The sequence below is a fragment of the Centroberyx gerrardi genome, chromosome 6 (genome assembly GCF_048128805.1).
Source record: "Centroberyx gerrardi isolate f3 chromosome 6, fCenGer3.hap1.cur.20231027, whole genome shotgun sequence".
NCBI lineage: Eukaryota > Metazoa > Chordata > Actinopteri > Beryciformes > Berycidae > Centroberyx > Centroberyx gerrardi.
Genome location: NC_136002.1, coordinates 33964633 through 33981541, shown reverse-complemented (window position 1 = coordinate 33981541; position 16909 = coordinate 33964633). Strand labels below are relative to the sequence as shown.

Below are 16909 nucleotides of genomic sequence, written 5' to 3'. Positions count from 1 at the left end.
CTGACTTCTGACTGACTGTCTGACTGACTGTCTGTCTGTCTGACTGACTGACTGTCTGACTGACTGTCTGACTGACTTCTGTCTGACTGACTGTCTGACTGACTGTCTGTCTGTCTGACTGACTTCTGTCTGACTGTCTGACTGACTAACTGTCTGACTGACTTCTGTCTGACTGACTGACTGTCTGTCTGACTGACTGACTGTCTGACTGACTGACTGTCTGACTTCTGTCTGACTGACTGTCTGACTGACTTCTGTCTGACTGACTTCTGTCTGACTGACTGTCTGACTGACTGACTGTCTGACTGACTGTCTGACTGACTTCTGACTGACTGTCTGACTGACTGTCTGTCTGTCTGACTGACTGACTGTCTGACTGACTGACTGTCTGACTGACTGTCTGACTGACTGACTGTCTGACTGACTGTCTGACTGACTTCTGTCTGACTGACTGTCTGACTGACTGTCTGTCTGTCTGACTGACTTCTGTCTGACTGTCTGACTGACTAACTGTCTGACTGACTTCTGTCTGACTGACTGTCTGACTGACTGACTGTCTGTCTGACTGACTGACTGTCTGACTGACTGACTGTCTGACTGACTGTCTGACTGACTTCTGTCTGACTGACTGTCTGTCTGACTGACTGTCTGACTGACTTCTGACTGACTTCTGTCTGACTGACTTCTGTCTGTCTGACTGTCTGACTGACTTCTGTCTGACTGTCTGTCTGACTGACTGACTGTCTGACTGACTTCTGTCTGACTGTCTGTCTGACTGTCTGACTGACTTCTGTCTGACTGTCTGTCTGACTGACTTCTGTCTGACTGACTGTCTGACTGACTGTCTGACTGACTTCTGTCTGACTGTCTGACTGACTTCTGTCTGACTGTCTGACTGACTGTCTGTCTGACTGTCTGTCTGTCTGTCTGTCTGACTGTCTGTCTGTCTGACTGACTGTCTGACTGACTGACTGACTGACTGTCTGTCTGACTGACTGTCTCACCTGATGTATTACAGCTGAACTTACTGCAGTTCCTGTGTAGCTTAATTACAGCAGCAGCTCATCATGTGTCTTCTCTCTTCCAGATGCTGCGTCTCACACATCCTGTGAGGACAGACAGGAACGACCTGTCTGTCTGTCTGCTGACCCCAGACCTGTCTGTCTGTCTGCTGACCCCAGACCTGCTGACTCCGCACCCGTCTGTCTGATCAGTAGATGACTGTCTGTTGGTGGAGTGCAGAGTCATCATGATGCAAAATAAAATGAGAATGTGACAACAATTACAACATTTGATTTTGTCATTGAGATGCACAAATAAATACAGGACAATATATTGTGGCGTTCTGGCCAGTCAGATAGGCCAAGGTTAAACAGTTGTACAGTGTTCTGGGTAACGGGGGCGGAGTTATACAGTTGGATGTGGGGTGGCATGCTGGGTAATTATTATAAAAGTGTGTAAAATTAGTTTAGATCTTCATTGTTGGATGGAGTTGGAAAATAAACCTGTATTTGTGTTGGTTTTGATCCTTCGGCCAGGAGGAGGCTGGAGGTGACAAGTAGATTATCTGTGTGCAATATCAAATCAATAGTGAACATGCTGACAAGCATCAGTGCAACCAACAACCAGCTAAGGCACTCTGTCATCAGGAAATAGCCTGCACCACAATATAATATAATTATTATAATATAATTATAATTTTAATCTAGACTTTAATTCCAAAGTTAACGTATTTTTGTTATTCTGTACGGCCAAATACTTGATCATCATATAACCCAGTTTACGCATTTATTTTGAAGACAAAATAGAGACGCTGTCTCTTCCTGACTGTCAAGTTTTCCAGAGTAAACCACAGAACTGTCGGCGGAAACCTTCAAAATAAAAGCCTTTTGAGCAATTCAAAGAACCGACACTGAAATAAAGAATGCATTTAAGGAGAAATTTATAGTGAAACAAAACAGCTGTTTGTTTTCCCAAATGTCCTTTTTACTGCATCAGAGCCATATAGGCTCGTGCTTGCAGATATCAAAACACACAGATAGGCCTGATCTCAAACACCAAACTGAGTAAATTTGGAAGATTGTATACTAAATATATGAGCATACGTGTATAAACAAAACGTACGGCCTATATGTATAGTGTAGATTTATAAAGCCCTTGTGTTTTGAAGTGTGTTTTTCTCTGAATGGAGAACGGTCGGTTCGTGTTTCCAGCGCCGCGGTTGGCGGGCTGCGTGCCTCCGCGCTCGCGCTGCATCGACAGGGCGGGGTTTGTTTTCAAACCAGACCCAGAGAGAAGAGACTCACCAGGGAAGATGGCGACCGCGGGGTCCGCCAAACGTCCCGGCAGACCGGGCAGCGCCGCCGGCAGGTCCGGGTCCAGCCCGCCGGAGGAGGAGGCGAGGTGCCCGGTGTGCGCGGAGGCCCGGCCCGGCACCCCGCCCCGCCGGCACCCCGCCTGTCCCCTCTGCCTGGCCCGGAGACACTCCGGCAGCGAGACGGGCCGGGAGCGGCTGAGGAGGAGGAGTTACCCGGAGAGGAGCAGCAGCAGGCCGGGGAGGAGAGACTGCGACAGCCGGAGAGGTCTGTGTGTTTCCTGGGAAAACTACAACAGACACACAACACACACATTCTGCTGGATCAGCAGGCTGCCGCTTTTACAACCCGACCGCAGGACTAACGAGCCAAAACAACAGACTTTTACATCTGTTGGGTCTGGAAATGTGTATTATAACTTTATATTAAGTTGTGTTGAGCAGCAGGCCTGTCAGAGTTTACTGCTGATTAATCAGTAACTCAGACTGTTGGTCCAGTCCAGACTGCAGGCAGATACTGTAGACTCAGTCAGTCCCTGTACAGCCGGGTTTGAAAGGTTTTTATTAATACTGTGGACAATATAAACTCAGATTTGAATGTTTTTATTATGATTCAGGCTGTTGGCTGACTCTCTGCAGGCTGCAGTGATGTTAGTGTTAAATATGAAGCGGGGAAAGCTGGCCTCCAGTCAAACAACCACCAATACAAACACAAATCAATGACACTTTCAGGAAAACATGACTTCAAAAGACCCACAGGACTGCTTACTGTGATGTATAACTTTGAATTTTAAATTATAGATTCATAAAAAGGTGGATAAACTCTACCCCTGCTAATATAAAGCAGGGTAAAGTGATTTTTGGTGTTTATTGTCAGATGTAGTTTCAGGTCTGCTGTCATTGATTGGAGCTGACTTGTCCAGACTTGTACCTGCTGTAGGAGGAGCTGCTGATTCACTTTACTGATCAGCATTCATATACATGACTTTTTCCACCGAGCTGGACCTGAACGCCTCACAGTTTTTCAGGATTTATTTATTGGTGACACCCACCTCTCCAAATATTTTAAAATTTCTGCATTTTTTCCCCAATTTCCTTGTGATCCTTGTAGTTTCTCCCTGATGATGCAGGAGGCGCTGTGTGTTTCATTCTGGTCTATAAGCTCGACCGGAGTCCACACAGTTGAGTTTCAGTTTAATTCTGCTCTGTTCCGGACCGATATGGAGCTTAAAGTGACTTCTTGTGTTTTATATGTTTTTCTCCAGAAGTCTTCATCTCTCCTGCTCAGATTTCTAAGTGTGGAGAGGTTTTGTCCGGTCAGGCAGGGAAACAGAAGGTGAGTAGACTTAACATGGGACTCAGTCACTGCTTATGTCTTATTATATTTCATTATTGTCTGGCTGTTATAGTGTAAGATGGAAAAACCTTGTATCTACAAAAGCAGGGATTCTACACAGGTCTGGAAAAGTCTGGGAAATGAATTTGATTTCCAGGCCTTGAAATGTTTGTGAAGTGTGGAAACGCATCAGGCCTGAAACACGTGTGGGTTCACATCAGATACAGCTGCAGACCTCTGGGACCGGACATGTAGTGACATTAGTAGTACAGAATAATATTTATAGACACCCCGAAACCTTCAGATCCAGTCAGTAAATGTTGAAACCCTGAAAACAATCTGGAGTTTCTGTGTATTTCTGATTTTTTTTTACATCACACATGAAACTTGCTCAGTGCATAAAGGAGCAGCAGCACCTACTGTTAACTCTTTTCCAGTATTGTTCAACATTATCATCCTGTTAATGTGAAGTTAAGTGCCAGCCACTAGCACATGTTAGCTAACAGCTAAGTTAACTCAGATAGTCTCACCATGCCACATAAATAAGTTGCACTAACCAGGCTAACATTAACTAGGTTCATGACTCGGTATTAAAATGTCTGCAGCTGAGCCTGGTGTTAGATGTTGGCGTCCAGTTTTCTGTTTGTTTCGGCTCCTTTCATATTCATTATATTGTGATTAGTCCCTGGTGTTCGTCCCGGTCCGTCCGTCCGTCACGCTCAATATCTGAGACGCCACTGATCGGATTTTGTGGGAACTTCAGAGAATGATGCGTCATTCCTGCATTGCACTAAGGGGGGCGCTACTGCGTTTTGTTTACTTGTTGCTGATTGGTCCAGAGGGGGGGTTGACTGTAACAGCAGATGGAGTAGTGAGCGTTCTTCAGCCACAGGCCTCTGAAGGGCCGATTCGAAGCCGAAAGATCGTGTTTACGATCATCGCCATGTTGCAGGAAAACAACCCCGTGTTTTATCTGTTGTATCGACACACATTAGAAGAAGAGAAATTAGCTGCTGAGACCAAAACAAAAAACAAAATTGATCAGAAGTTGGTTTGTGGTCCGTTGACTTGATGGAGTTGGAGGTCTTGAGTCTTTAGAGGAACTGCTGCTTCGGTTTGGCTTCAAAACTCACCTGAGGTTTTGGCCGTTTTGTCTAAACTAGCTAGCTAGCGTTGAATCAGCTGCTTGTTTAAGTTTGAAGTTTGCCAGGAACAGCGAAGCCGTTACCTAGCAACCTAAAACTGCTTTGAACCGGTGTATAATCAGTATCGGTTTAGATGTGTAGCTGTTGAGCCTGAGCAGAGCAGAACAAGTGTGAATGTGTTTTCTCAGCTGTTGATGATTGAGGACTGAGAGGAGGCCAGGAGGAGAAGCTTCCCGCCCTGTAAGGATGAATGTGGATCAATCCGACAGTATGAAGAAAAACCCCGTGATGAAACAAACATACTGATCTGCGTGGCGTGTCTAATATGAACTAAACAAAGCAAGAGATTATCATGAAAAACATTGTTAGCTAAGTGAGTCTTGTTTTCTCAGCAGTTTCAGTAGCTTTGAGTGGAAAGTTCTAAACCACGATGTCTTGTTCGTATCGAAGGGATGCTGGGTAATGTAGTGTGGCAACAAGCACACGCCCCTTCTCTGGGGGTTGTTCCATCGTAGAAGAGGCAGAGACGCCAGTGGACCAGAATGCAATGCAGCCACAAGACTTGTGGTGGTCTGAGATGTGACCATGTGACCGTGTGACCGTGTGACCATGTGACCATGTGACCGTGTGACCGTGTGACCATGTGACCGTGACGTCCGGGGGTCGAATCCGGCCCAAGACTTTTGTCGCGTGTCATCTCCCAATCTTTCCTATCTCTACTTTGATCAAATAAATGCGAAAATACCCCAAAAATAATAATAATTAAAAAAAAGACTTGTGTGGTTTGAGTAAGGGGGCGTGGCCAAGATCATAGACATGCCACAACTAGTTAGCTAGCTGTATTTATATGCCTGCATTAGGGATGGGACAATAACCGGTATGACTATATATCACGGTAAAAAACAATAACAATTATGACACCGTCCCTGATTTTTCTTACCGTGAGCACCGCGATAACCGGCGCCTTGTTGGAAGGCAGAACAGCAACTCGAACACACAGCACAGCCCCAGTTCTCTCTCGTCTGTCATCATTAGATTTGATCCTCTGATCCTCCACCCCTCACTGGGAAGTGAACAGCCATTTCTTCTGCGACTAACAGAGCAACGAACGGTGTTGAGCTTCACCCCTCGGCTCACTACGTACCATAAGCTTTCAGACGATCTGCACGTTTGTTATTTTAGGCATAAAAACTCACAGAAGAGACTTTGCATGAAGTTCAGCGTAGAAAGTACCAACTGTTGCCGGCGGGGCAGATCCGACTGAGGGGGAGACGGTCGCGTGCGGGTCGGTAAGTGATGCAGTTTGGGACTTCACTAAATATGACTTCAGGCTCATGATAGTAACTGCTGACATGTTTTCACAGTAACCTGTGAAGCTGTAACTAGCTGGTTAGCTGCTGCGCTCGTTCCCTTTGCAGGAGATGGAACATTCCGACTAGCGCGACTAGGTTATAAGCATGCTGGGTAGTGTAGTCTGGTAACTAATTTTATCATTCATGTAAATAATACCGAATGGATTTTTGTGAAATGAAGCCAAGATGTGTTGATGATTAGTACAACATATTTCAAAATCAAAGCCGTATGCTTTTTAGATTGCTTCCCGTATTTCCTCTAATAGTGGCCTGTAGTCAATTAAAAGCCGGGTCTCCGATAATGGCCGGGGGCGTGGTCGACACGAACAAATAAAGGCCGGCCTCAAATACAGGCCGGGGAAAAAAACAAAGGAAACAAGACTGGGTCAAAACCAGTATATGGCTGCACCGTGTCTGTCTCCTCTCTCCGCCGCTGTCCTCTCCACCGCGCGCACGGCCCACATTGTGGAGTGAGGATCGGTGACGCATCGGCGTCGGGACCCCTGCCGAAATCTCAGCCGGATCACCGGGAACAAATCGGCGCCCAGGTTCAGTTAGCTTCAGTTAGCTTCAGTTAGCTTCAGCTTACATGCAAACAACGGTGGATACCGGTAAACTCCTGGTGCCTGTTTGTAACTGTAGTTTGTAGTAACGTACAAGTGCCACAAGACGGCTCGGCCGGCAGAAGTCTCTGGAGCGTGCCGTCGTCGATTACCGTAATTATCGTAATGCATCGCAGTAACAAAAAAACGTCTACCTAACGAACCCCAACAGAAGCAGATCAGAAAACAAGGAGGCTTCGTACTAAAATATGAGCAAATATACTTATCAAACAGAGGGAATTAGAAATAAAGGCATGTCTCTAATATAAGCCTGCTTCCAATAAAGGCCTGGTACCCTCTGCAGCTGAGGTAAATAAAGGCCCGGGCCGATATTAGAGGATTTACGGTACGTGAAGTAACTTCCCATATAGGGAAAGTCAATGGTTGATGGAAATAATGTCAACTTTGCCCCCCTGGGGATAATCAGGCTGTAAACGATAAATCAGAATCACCATCCCTGTCACATTCTCCTCCTAAGGTTTTCATCTTTGTAATAATTATCGAGATAATATCGTATATCGAGATAATTTTGGCCAAGATAATCGTACTATGAAATTTTAATATCGGCACAGGCCTAGCCTGCATGTCCACTTGCAGATAGATGTTGTGCGATCAACACGAGGGTCATTGGCACTTTTTTCTAATAAAAAGAAGAATAAGATTTATTAATCAGATTTAACCTAAATCACACTGTAAATTTTAATTCACAACTGTTTATATTTTTAAATTGTACTATTTTATTGAAAACAGTGATTGTTCTACAATACTATATATTTCATATACAAAACATTTTAATTTAATAAAATGTAAATTATATTGTAGACTAATCTGTTCTGTGTTCCCACTGTAATTTGTAGTTATTTTATTAATATAACAGTATTGTTATTATGAACCAACTCCTTATCTGAATGCCAGTGGCAATATTTTATTTTAGTTTCACTCACCGATGGCTAGGTGAAGTCTGCCCAGAGCACTGCAGAGTCCAGCTGTCGACTCCGAGGCCCTCAGCGTGTTCACCGTGTTCACCGTGTTCACCGTGTTCACCGTGTTCACCGTGTTCACATGTTCACCATGTTCACCATGTTCACATGTTCACCGTGTTCACCATGTTCACCATGTTCACATGTTCACCGTGTTCACCGTGTTCACCGTGTTCACATGTTCACCATGTTCACCATGTTCACATGTTCACCGTGTTCACCATGTTCACCATGTTCACATGTTCACCGTGTTCACCGTGTTCACCGTGTTCACCGTGTTCACATGTTCACCATGTTCACCATGTTCACATGTTCACCGTGTTCACCATGTTCACCATGTTCACATGTTCACCATGTTCACATGTTCACCGTGTTCACCATGTTCACCATGTTCACATGTTCACCGTGTTCACCGTGTTCACCGTGTTCACATGTTCACCGTGTTCACCATGTTCACCGTGTTCACCGTGTTCACCATGTTCACCATGTTCACATGTTCACCGTGTTCACCGTGTTCACCGTGTTCACCATGTTCACCCCGCTGTCTGTGGGCCTGCAGGTCCTGTTCTCCTTCCAGTCCTCAGGCCTCGTGCTGTGAGCTCACCCGTGTGGTCTTGTGGGAAGTTTGTTGTTTGAAGACACGCACTGCTCAGCTTCCTGTCGTGAATGAAATGAATGGTCAGACTCAAATAAGGTTCTGAAGTGCGGCTAGACCATAAGTCACTTGTAGCAAAAAACTGGACGTTTTGTATTTAGTGTTGAATCTTGTCGCGGCATTCGGAGTACAGCCGTGGAATGGCCGTGTTGGAAAAATATTTGCAGCTGGGTATCTCGTACCGCGAGCAGTCTTTTGAAACCCTCATTTTCCACGGTTTTTATGGGAATCATATCCTTGGCCAGGTAAAATGTCACTGCATCAGTTACCTCTTTCCAGCGCTTACTTGTCCTGTCATACGGAGTGCCTTTCTCAAATGCCTTCGTCAGAGTTGTTTGTTTTGGCCTCGTAGCCTCTGGTTGTAGCTGATGCTCAGGTGGGATCCCCTCCCTGTTTGACTGGCAGCATACTCTTTCAGGTGCTTTCTTTTGAGGTGGTTAAAAAGGTTCGTCTTGTTGCCATCCGACGTGCGAACCTTATCTTTGCAATATTTGCAGACAACTGTTGTTTGCGCCGTGTCGGTTTTGGAAAATCCAAACCAGTTCCATATTACCCATCAACTCCTCCGTGTTGTCATCCATGCCGCTACGTTGCCAAATAAAAAGGGGGAGGGGAATAAATCCAAGGCACTACCTACTGTTTGCTATTATTGGTTTATTGGTGTGTCTCTAGGGAAGGCGCGAAACGGACTAGCAAATAGTGTGATTTAAGATTTGGCTGAGAAAACAACTTTGGATGTGTGTATGAGCCATAGAACTGCAACTGATAGACTGTGCACTGTAGCACGATACTAACGATCTCTCTGTAAAGGCAGATCGTTGAGACATTTTAATTGTTCACGATCTAATATCGTCATATCGCACACCCCTAGTTTCAACATGGAGTTATTTATCTGAAAAGCAGAATATAAACTACTGACCAAGGTCAGATGCAGCTGGGCCAGTTTGTAGCGTTCAGATTTTTCCTTCCCATTTGAATGGAAACTGACATTGAACACGTTGGTGAACAGATTCAACAACAGATCCTGCTGTAAGACAATAAAGCATCCTGAGTCTGTCGGCATCTATTCTTGTTTTACACTAAAATTAGTATTTAGGTCTCCCAAACAGGAACTCTCTCTCCTAAATGGTATCCCTCCGCTGTGTTCTCTTCTATCAGTAAAGATGCTGTTGGTGAAATGGAATGCTGATATTGTGGTGTTTTGGTGTTTTGGTGTTTTGGTGTTTCGGTGTTTCCAGGCGGTGCTGTCCGACTCGGAGAACGAGGAGCCGCTCGGCAGGAAGACCAGGAACATTTCTGCCTTCGTCAGGAAAACTAAAACCTCCTCGGCCTTCACAGGGTGAGAAGTCTGGAACCACAGCAGACCTCACTGTTAAAGACCGGAGTGTCTTTAATATATATATTACTAATATATGAAGAAATGCAAATATAAAAGATATACAAAATATTACAAATGAGAATAAAAAATCTACATCGATCATTTTAATATAAAAAAAAGATATAAAAACCTATAAAAACATATGAAAATACATTATAATGCTGTATTTCTGTGTGTAACACGCACCAGAACTAGACTGATATCTGGATTTTATCATCAGTTATTTGCTTAAATGTTTTGATGAGCTTCATATTGGTTCAGGCTCATATTTACAGACTATCAAAATCTAGAAATTATCTGTATTATTGATATTATTACTGATATTATTGGTGATTATAGCCAGGATAATGCCACTGGTATCGCTATTGGTATTACTGATGTCATCACCAATATTTGCCTCATTTTTTTTGTGGCAGTTCAATATCGTCATTGGCTCATAACCATAGAGAGTATTGGTAGATTATTGGCTTTATTATCAATATGAGAAAATAAAGTGCTGTTATTAAGAATCTATAAGAGCAGTTAAACTGAGCAGGTGATGATACATATCAGTCTGTATATAGACTCTATACATATCAGTCTGTATATAGACTCTATACATATCAGTCTGTATATAGACTCTATACACATCAGTCTGTATATAGACTCTATACATATCAGTCTGTATATAGACTCTATACACATCAGTCTGTATATAGACTCTATACATATCAGTCTATATAATCTATACACATCAGTCTGTATATAGACTCTATACATATCAGTCTGTATATAGACTCTATACATATCAGTCTGTATATAGACCCTATACACATCAGTCTGTATATAGACTCTATACATATCAGTCTATATAATCTATACACATCAGTCTGTATATAGACTCTATACATATCAGTCTGTATATAGACTATACATATCAGTCTGTATATAGACTCTATACACATCAGTCTGTATATAGACTCTATACACAGTCTATATAATCTATACACATCAGTCTGTATATAGACTCTATACACATCAGTCTATATACTCTATACACATCAGTCTATATAATCTATACATATCAGTCTGTATATAGACTCTATACACATCAGTCTGTATATAGACTCTATACACATCAGTCTGTATATAGACTATACACATCAGTCTATATAATCTATACATATCAGTCTGCATATAGACTCTATACACATCAGTCTGTATATAGACTATACACATCAGTCTATATAATCTGTACACATCAGTCTGTATATAGACTCTACACATCAGTCTATATAATCTATACATATCAGTCTGTATATAGACCCTATACACATCAGTCTGTATATAGACTCTATACACATCAGTCTATATAATCTATACATATCAGTCTGTATATAGACTCTATACACATCAGTCTGTATATAGACTCTATACACATCAGTCTGTATATAGACTCTATACACATCAGTCTGTATATAGACTCTATACACATCAGTCTATATAATCTATACACATCAGTCTGTATATAGACTCTATACACATCAGTCTATATAATCTATACATATCAGTCTGTATATAGACCCTATACACATCAGTCTGTATATAGACTCTATACACATCAGTCTATATACTCTATACACATCAGTCTGTATATAGACTCTATACACATCGGTCTGTATATAGACTCTATACACATCAGTCTATATAATCTATACACATCAGTCTGTATATAGACTCTATACACATCAGTCTATATAATCTATACATATCCGTCTGTATATAGACCCTATACACATCGGTCTGTATATAGACTCTATACACATCAGTCTGTATATAGACTCTATACACATCAGTCTGTATATAGACTCTATACATATCAGTCTATATACTCTATACACATCAGTCTGTATATAGACTCTATACACATCAGTCTGTATATAGACTCTATACACATCAGTCTGTATACTCTATACACATCAGTCTGTATATAGACTCTATACACATCAGTCTGTATATAGACTCTATACACATCAGTCTGTATACTCTATACACATCAGTCTGTATATAGACTCTATACACATCAGTCTATATACTCTATACACATCAGTCTGTATATAGACTCTATACACATCAGTCTGTATATAGACTCTATACACATCAGTCTGTATATAGACTCTATACACATCAGTCTATATACTCTATACACATCAGTCTGTATATAGACTCTGTACATATCAGTCTGTATATAGACTCTATACACATCAGTCTGTATATAGACTCTATACACATCAGTCTGTATATAGACTCTATACACATCAGTCTGTATATAGACTCTATACACATCAGTCTGTATATAGACTCTATACACATCAGTCTCCATACACACGACATGTGGTTTTCTTCTTCAGTGGTGCCCAGAGGAGTCAGAGCTGTACGGACTCTGTGGAGGACAGAGGAGGGAAGCTGAAGGCCGTCACCCAGCCTGCCATGATGGACAAGGTACGTCAGACTGTGGTTCTGCTGGTTCTACTGGTCAGCTCCCAGTATCAGACTGGTTCTACTGGTTATTTATTATGTATGTAAGCTCTTTGTGAGCTCTTCAGCCCTGCTCACACAGGACTGCTGTTATGTGTTGACTAGTGATGTGATGATCTGCTTATCTGACAATACGGTTCGATATGTGATCTGAGGTTCAGGATCAATACAACCAGGATACGAAGTGATCAATAAAAGTTCAGTGACAACAAAGGCTGACTGCAGAATTCTGTTTATTTCTGAGACACAAATCTTTCTAGCGATGCCATTGGCTGCTAGAATGTAAACAACAATTTAAAAATGTCATTACAAAGTGACAATAATATAATTTGGATGGAGAGCTTGTGAAACTGTGATGGTCAAGAGTCTCATTAGTGATTACTACAGCAGAATAACATGGAGCTGATATCACCATTCATGTTCCTGACAGCAGAATAACATGGAGCTGATATCACCATTCATGTTCCTGACAGCAGAATAACATGCAGCTGATATCACCATTCATGTTCCTGACAGCAGAATAACATGGAGCTGATATCACCATTCATGTTCCTGACAGCAGAATAACATGGAGCTGATATCACCATTCATGTTCCTGACAGCAGAATAACATGGAGCTCCATTTTAGATATAGATATGGTGTATTGAGATATATTGAATTTCGATACGTCGTCCCATCACTAGTGTTGACCTCATGCAGTTTCCTAAAACACATTCGTACAGGATAATGAAAGTTGCTGAAATCACTGCTGTCCTGGACGCAGCTGTACAAGGTCGAGATTTTACATCTCAACACTTCCTGATTTAGCAAAGCAAAACTTGAAGTTTGCGCCAAAAATACGTTGAAAACCTTCCTCCCTCCACATTTCATGACAGCAGGAAGAGAGAAATTGTCCATCTAGAAAAAGAAAAAGAAATAGTGTGCCACAAACAAATTACGGCTGAAATTACAAATTGTTTGATTAGCTGGAATTTTTACTTTACAAATTGTAGAGATTAAAATAATTGATGATCTCTGCACATATTACGAATCTCTGGATGTCCCGGGTGAGAACAGTCCAGTGTGAATATTCTCCACTTCTCTGACTCGCTCTCTGTTTTTTTCCTCAGGCTGGCATCAGCCACAGCTACACAGCAGGCATCCTCCTCTCCTCTGAGAACAGCCGGTCCGTCTCAGCGCCCGTCGCCACGCCGGACCGTAGGCTCGGCTGGCGCACCGTGATGACATCGTCGACCCCCTTGGGCGTCCCCCAGGCCAGGCAGGAGCGCTCCATCAGCCCCGAGAGCAACGACAGCATCTCCGAGGAACTCAACCACTTCAAACCCATCGTCTGCTCGCCGTGCACGCCGCCCAAACGCCTCCCCGACGGCCGGCTGATGGAGCCCACCATCGTCAAGTCCACGCCCCGGAATCTGACCCGCGGCCTGCAGAGGGCCACCAGCTACGAGGCCAGTCCGGCCGTCCTGCAGAAGTGGAGGCAGATCGAGTTGGACCGCCAGAGCGTCAAGGTGAACTCCAAGGCGACGCTGACGAGCCCCGTTAACGAACTCCACGGCAAAACGAGTGCGGCGGAGGACGGCGGGGCGAGGCCCGCAAAGACTCGTTCCCCGGCGGGACGGGACGGCAACGGAGCGTTCACTCTCAACAAGAGGAGGCTGGTGTTCGACCAGCCGGCCGGAGAAACCGACGGCTTTCAGAAACAATCCATTAAGATTCGCGTCCCCGCTGTCCGCTACAGTGGCGAGGCGGCGTTCAGAGGAAGTTCAGATTTTGACCAGACGGTCGTACCTCCTGAATCGTGTAGCGGAGCCTTGTTCGGTAAAAGGCAATCGTTTTCCCCGTACGCAAGGAACTCGGGTTTCCAGTCTTGTAAATTAGTGTCAAAGGACTCCCAGAGTCCCAGGAAAGAGGCCGACAGTAGCGGCTGCACCCAGAACCAATCTACCTCACGGAGAGGCAAGAAGAGGAGCCAGAAAACCAAACACTTGGAGGAGGCGGAGTCAGACCTGAAGAGAACCCGGCCGGGCAGCCAGGAGGCCTTCGACATCGAGTACCGCGGGAACGATCGGTACGTCCAGCAGATCCAGCAGGAGAGAGAAGACCGAGCGCTGGCCTTGAAGCTCCAGAGACAGTTTGACCTGGAGAACCAGAGAGCCAACCGGCAGAGGCGAAGCCCCGAGAAGTACTTCCTGCGGTCGTGGATATCCAATCAGAACCGGAGACGGCGCAGTCCGCGGAAATCCAGACGAATCTCCAAACAGCGTTAGCTCCCAGACCGGAGCGAGGAGTTACTTTGGAGGGTGCTGGCACTGAGACCAGGTTCTGCCGACCAAGCACAAGCTCAGAAACTCGGCCAGCAGCTGACAGAGCGCTGATGGGGAAACTTTTCTTGATATATGCAAGACACAGAAAATTGTAAGGATGTTGAACACCGGTTATATTTTATAGATCTGGTAAGAATTGAAGCATAATTCTTGATTTATATTCACACCATTCTTTGACCTGACAGTCTAAGAACCAGGTAGAACTGGAACGCTGGTCTGGCTCTCTGGTTCCTGCCACAACATCCGTGAAATGTAGCCATGCTAATGCTAAATGAATTGGAGTCATAGGAGCTAATGCTAAATGCATGGGAGTCATAGGGACAATCGGGACATGTTGCTTATTCTTGGTTATATATCCAAATCAATCACAACCTTCTGCTAAAAGTTAAATGGTAATTTTCAAACGACATGACCCATGTCACCCTGACTCATTTAGCATTAGCAGCGGCTACATCCTGCTGATGCATGTGTGGTGATAACCAGAATACCAAACCATGTGTTCAAGGTTTAGCCTGGTCCTTAGTCTCCTGTCAGACCAGCGAACCATCTGAATATCACCACAAATCCCACAGGATTTTCCTCCCAACTCAACCTGAACTTCCAGCATCAGTTGTCGGTCTGGCTGGTTCTCAGCGAGTCGGAGCGTTCGGGCTGGAACTGGCATCGCTGCAACACATTTAATAACACATTATCAGAAAACTGATGGAATTAAAAGAGAAGATACTCCTGTCAGAGAAGCACTGATACCCCTCTCACCGATTCCCAGTAGTTGGCTGTGAACGTGCGTTCTCACTGTGAGCGACCTGGGCAGGTGAATCATGTTTTTACTGCTTTGGTTTTGCCTCTCATAACATGAAATCATTTTAACGAGTTAACACAGCTAGCTGGCGAGTGCTGATTAGCATTAATGTAAAATAAACAGAAAAACCTTCAGCGATGGATCAACGTTCTCCATCTTTGTTTCTGAGACGTTTCTTCCTGCCATCAGATGAACGTTGTAGAGAACTGGGAAGCTTTGATTGGCTGGAATCAACGTCTTCTCCATTTTTAACTATTGATATTGATATTCATTTATTCATTCATTCATATTCATTCTCTTGCTGATGGTGTTGCTCACAGTGTGAACGCAGCGTAACAGTCGTCTGATCCTGAACACTGATCTGACCAGCAGACTCACACCTTCAGTTTGGGAACTAAACCGGACTAAACCGGCTTACATGTGATTCATGTTTCTGCCTGACCGAAAACTACCATCCTTCCACAGCTGAGGGAGGCTGAGGGAAAATCCTCAGATACCTGAACTGTATTTTAAACCCAGTAGCCGCCCAGTATCCCAGCATCCCAGCATCCCACACCAGTATCAGTACTGGTGCGTCTCTGATGACGGTCTTCCTTTCTGAACTGGTTGTCAGGAGTTTTTGGACCCAGAAAATCTCACATCCATCCCTTTAGTTTCTAACGGCGGTTCTGCTGCCGAGAACTCGTCATGTACCGATGACGATTTGCTTCAGACTTTTGGACGCTGCAGAATGTTCTAGCTTTACAAGCTGAGGAGACGGTGAGTATGTTTACATGCACACATACTGTGGACAGTAGCTCGTATCCTGGTTAAAGTCTTACTCTGGATCAGCTGTTTATAAGCGTCTTTATACCCTGATGACCAGCGAGACTGAGCGGATGGACACAATATTCTGAATATCACGATGGAAACTGATAAAAGCCAGCAGCGAATGGGACGAGGCGGTGAAATGCCTCCATGTCTCAGCTGATCCGCTCATCAGGAATATAGATTTCTCAAACTCGTGATGAGAGCTTGTTGTTGTGAACAGGATATGATGTCAACAGGATATTGGTGTAAGTAAACATACTGACTGTCATCCAGTGTTTTGTCCTGTGTGATGCTGGGAAATGCAGGAAAACAGTGTTGATAAAAACTGTAGGTTTGATGTGAAACGTCGTCCGCGCTTTTCTGCTTTCAGTAGCATCATGAAAACATTACCGGAAATCTAAATATGAACGTTTTAGTCATTCAGCTGAGGCTCAGATCCAGACTGTGGTGAGTGAGCAGGGTGACGGTTCAGTGACACTTATGACCCAAAATTATGCTGCGTTCAAGCGATGTCAGAAAATGGGAAATTCCACCTTCCTACTCAGAAAAATGTAATGGATTAGCTCTTCAAGATGGAAGCTAAGTAGGAGACTAAACACTACACAGCGTTACTTTAACATGTTTATCATCCTCAAAATACACTCAGCTCTGTTTTCATCACATGACCTAAATGTGGTAAACAGTTAAATATATAAA

At 43.8% G+C, this 16909-nt stretch overlaps 1 protein-coding gene across 1 annotated transcript; it reads left to right on the top strand.

Annotated features, from left to right (window-relative positions):
• The first annotated feature begins 2303 nt into the window (after positions 1-2303).
• rnf169 (ring finger protein 169) lies at positions 2304-16481 on the top strand. Its single transcript, XM_071922944.2, has 5 exons — positions 2304-2582; positions 3580-3650; positions 9623-9723; positions 12153-12243; positions 13390-16481. The coding sequence occupies exons 1-5, from the start codon at positions 2315-2317 to the stop codon at positions 14545-14547; spliced, it is 1689 nt and encodes a 562-aa protein (XP_071779045.1). The 5' UTR covers positions 2304-2314; the 3' UTR covers positions 14548-16481.
• Positions 16482-16909: the final 428 nt, after the last annotated feature.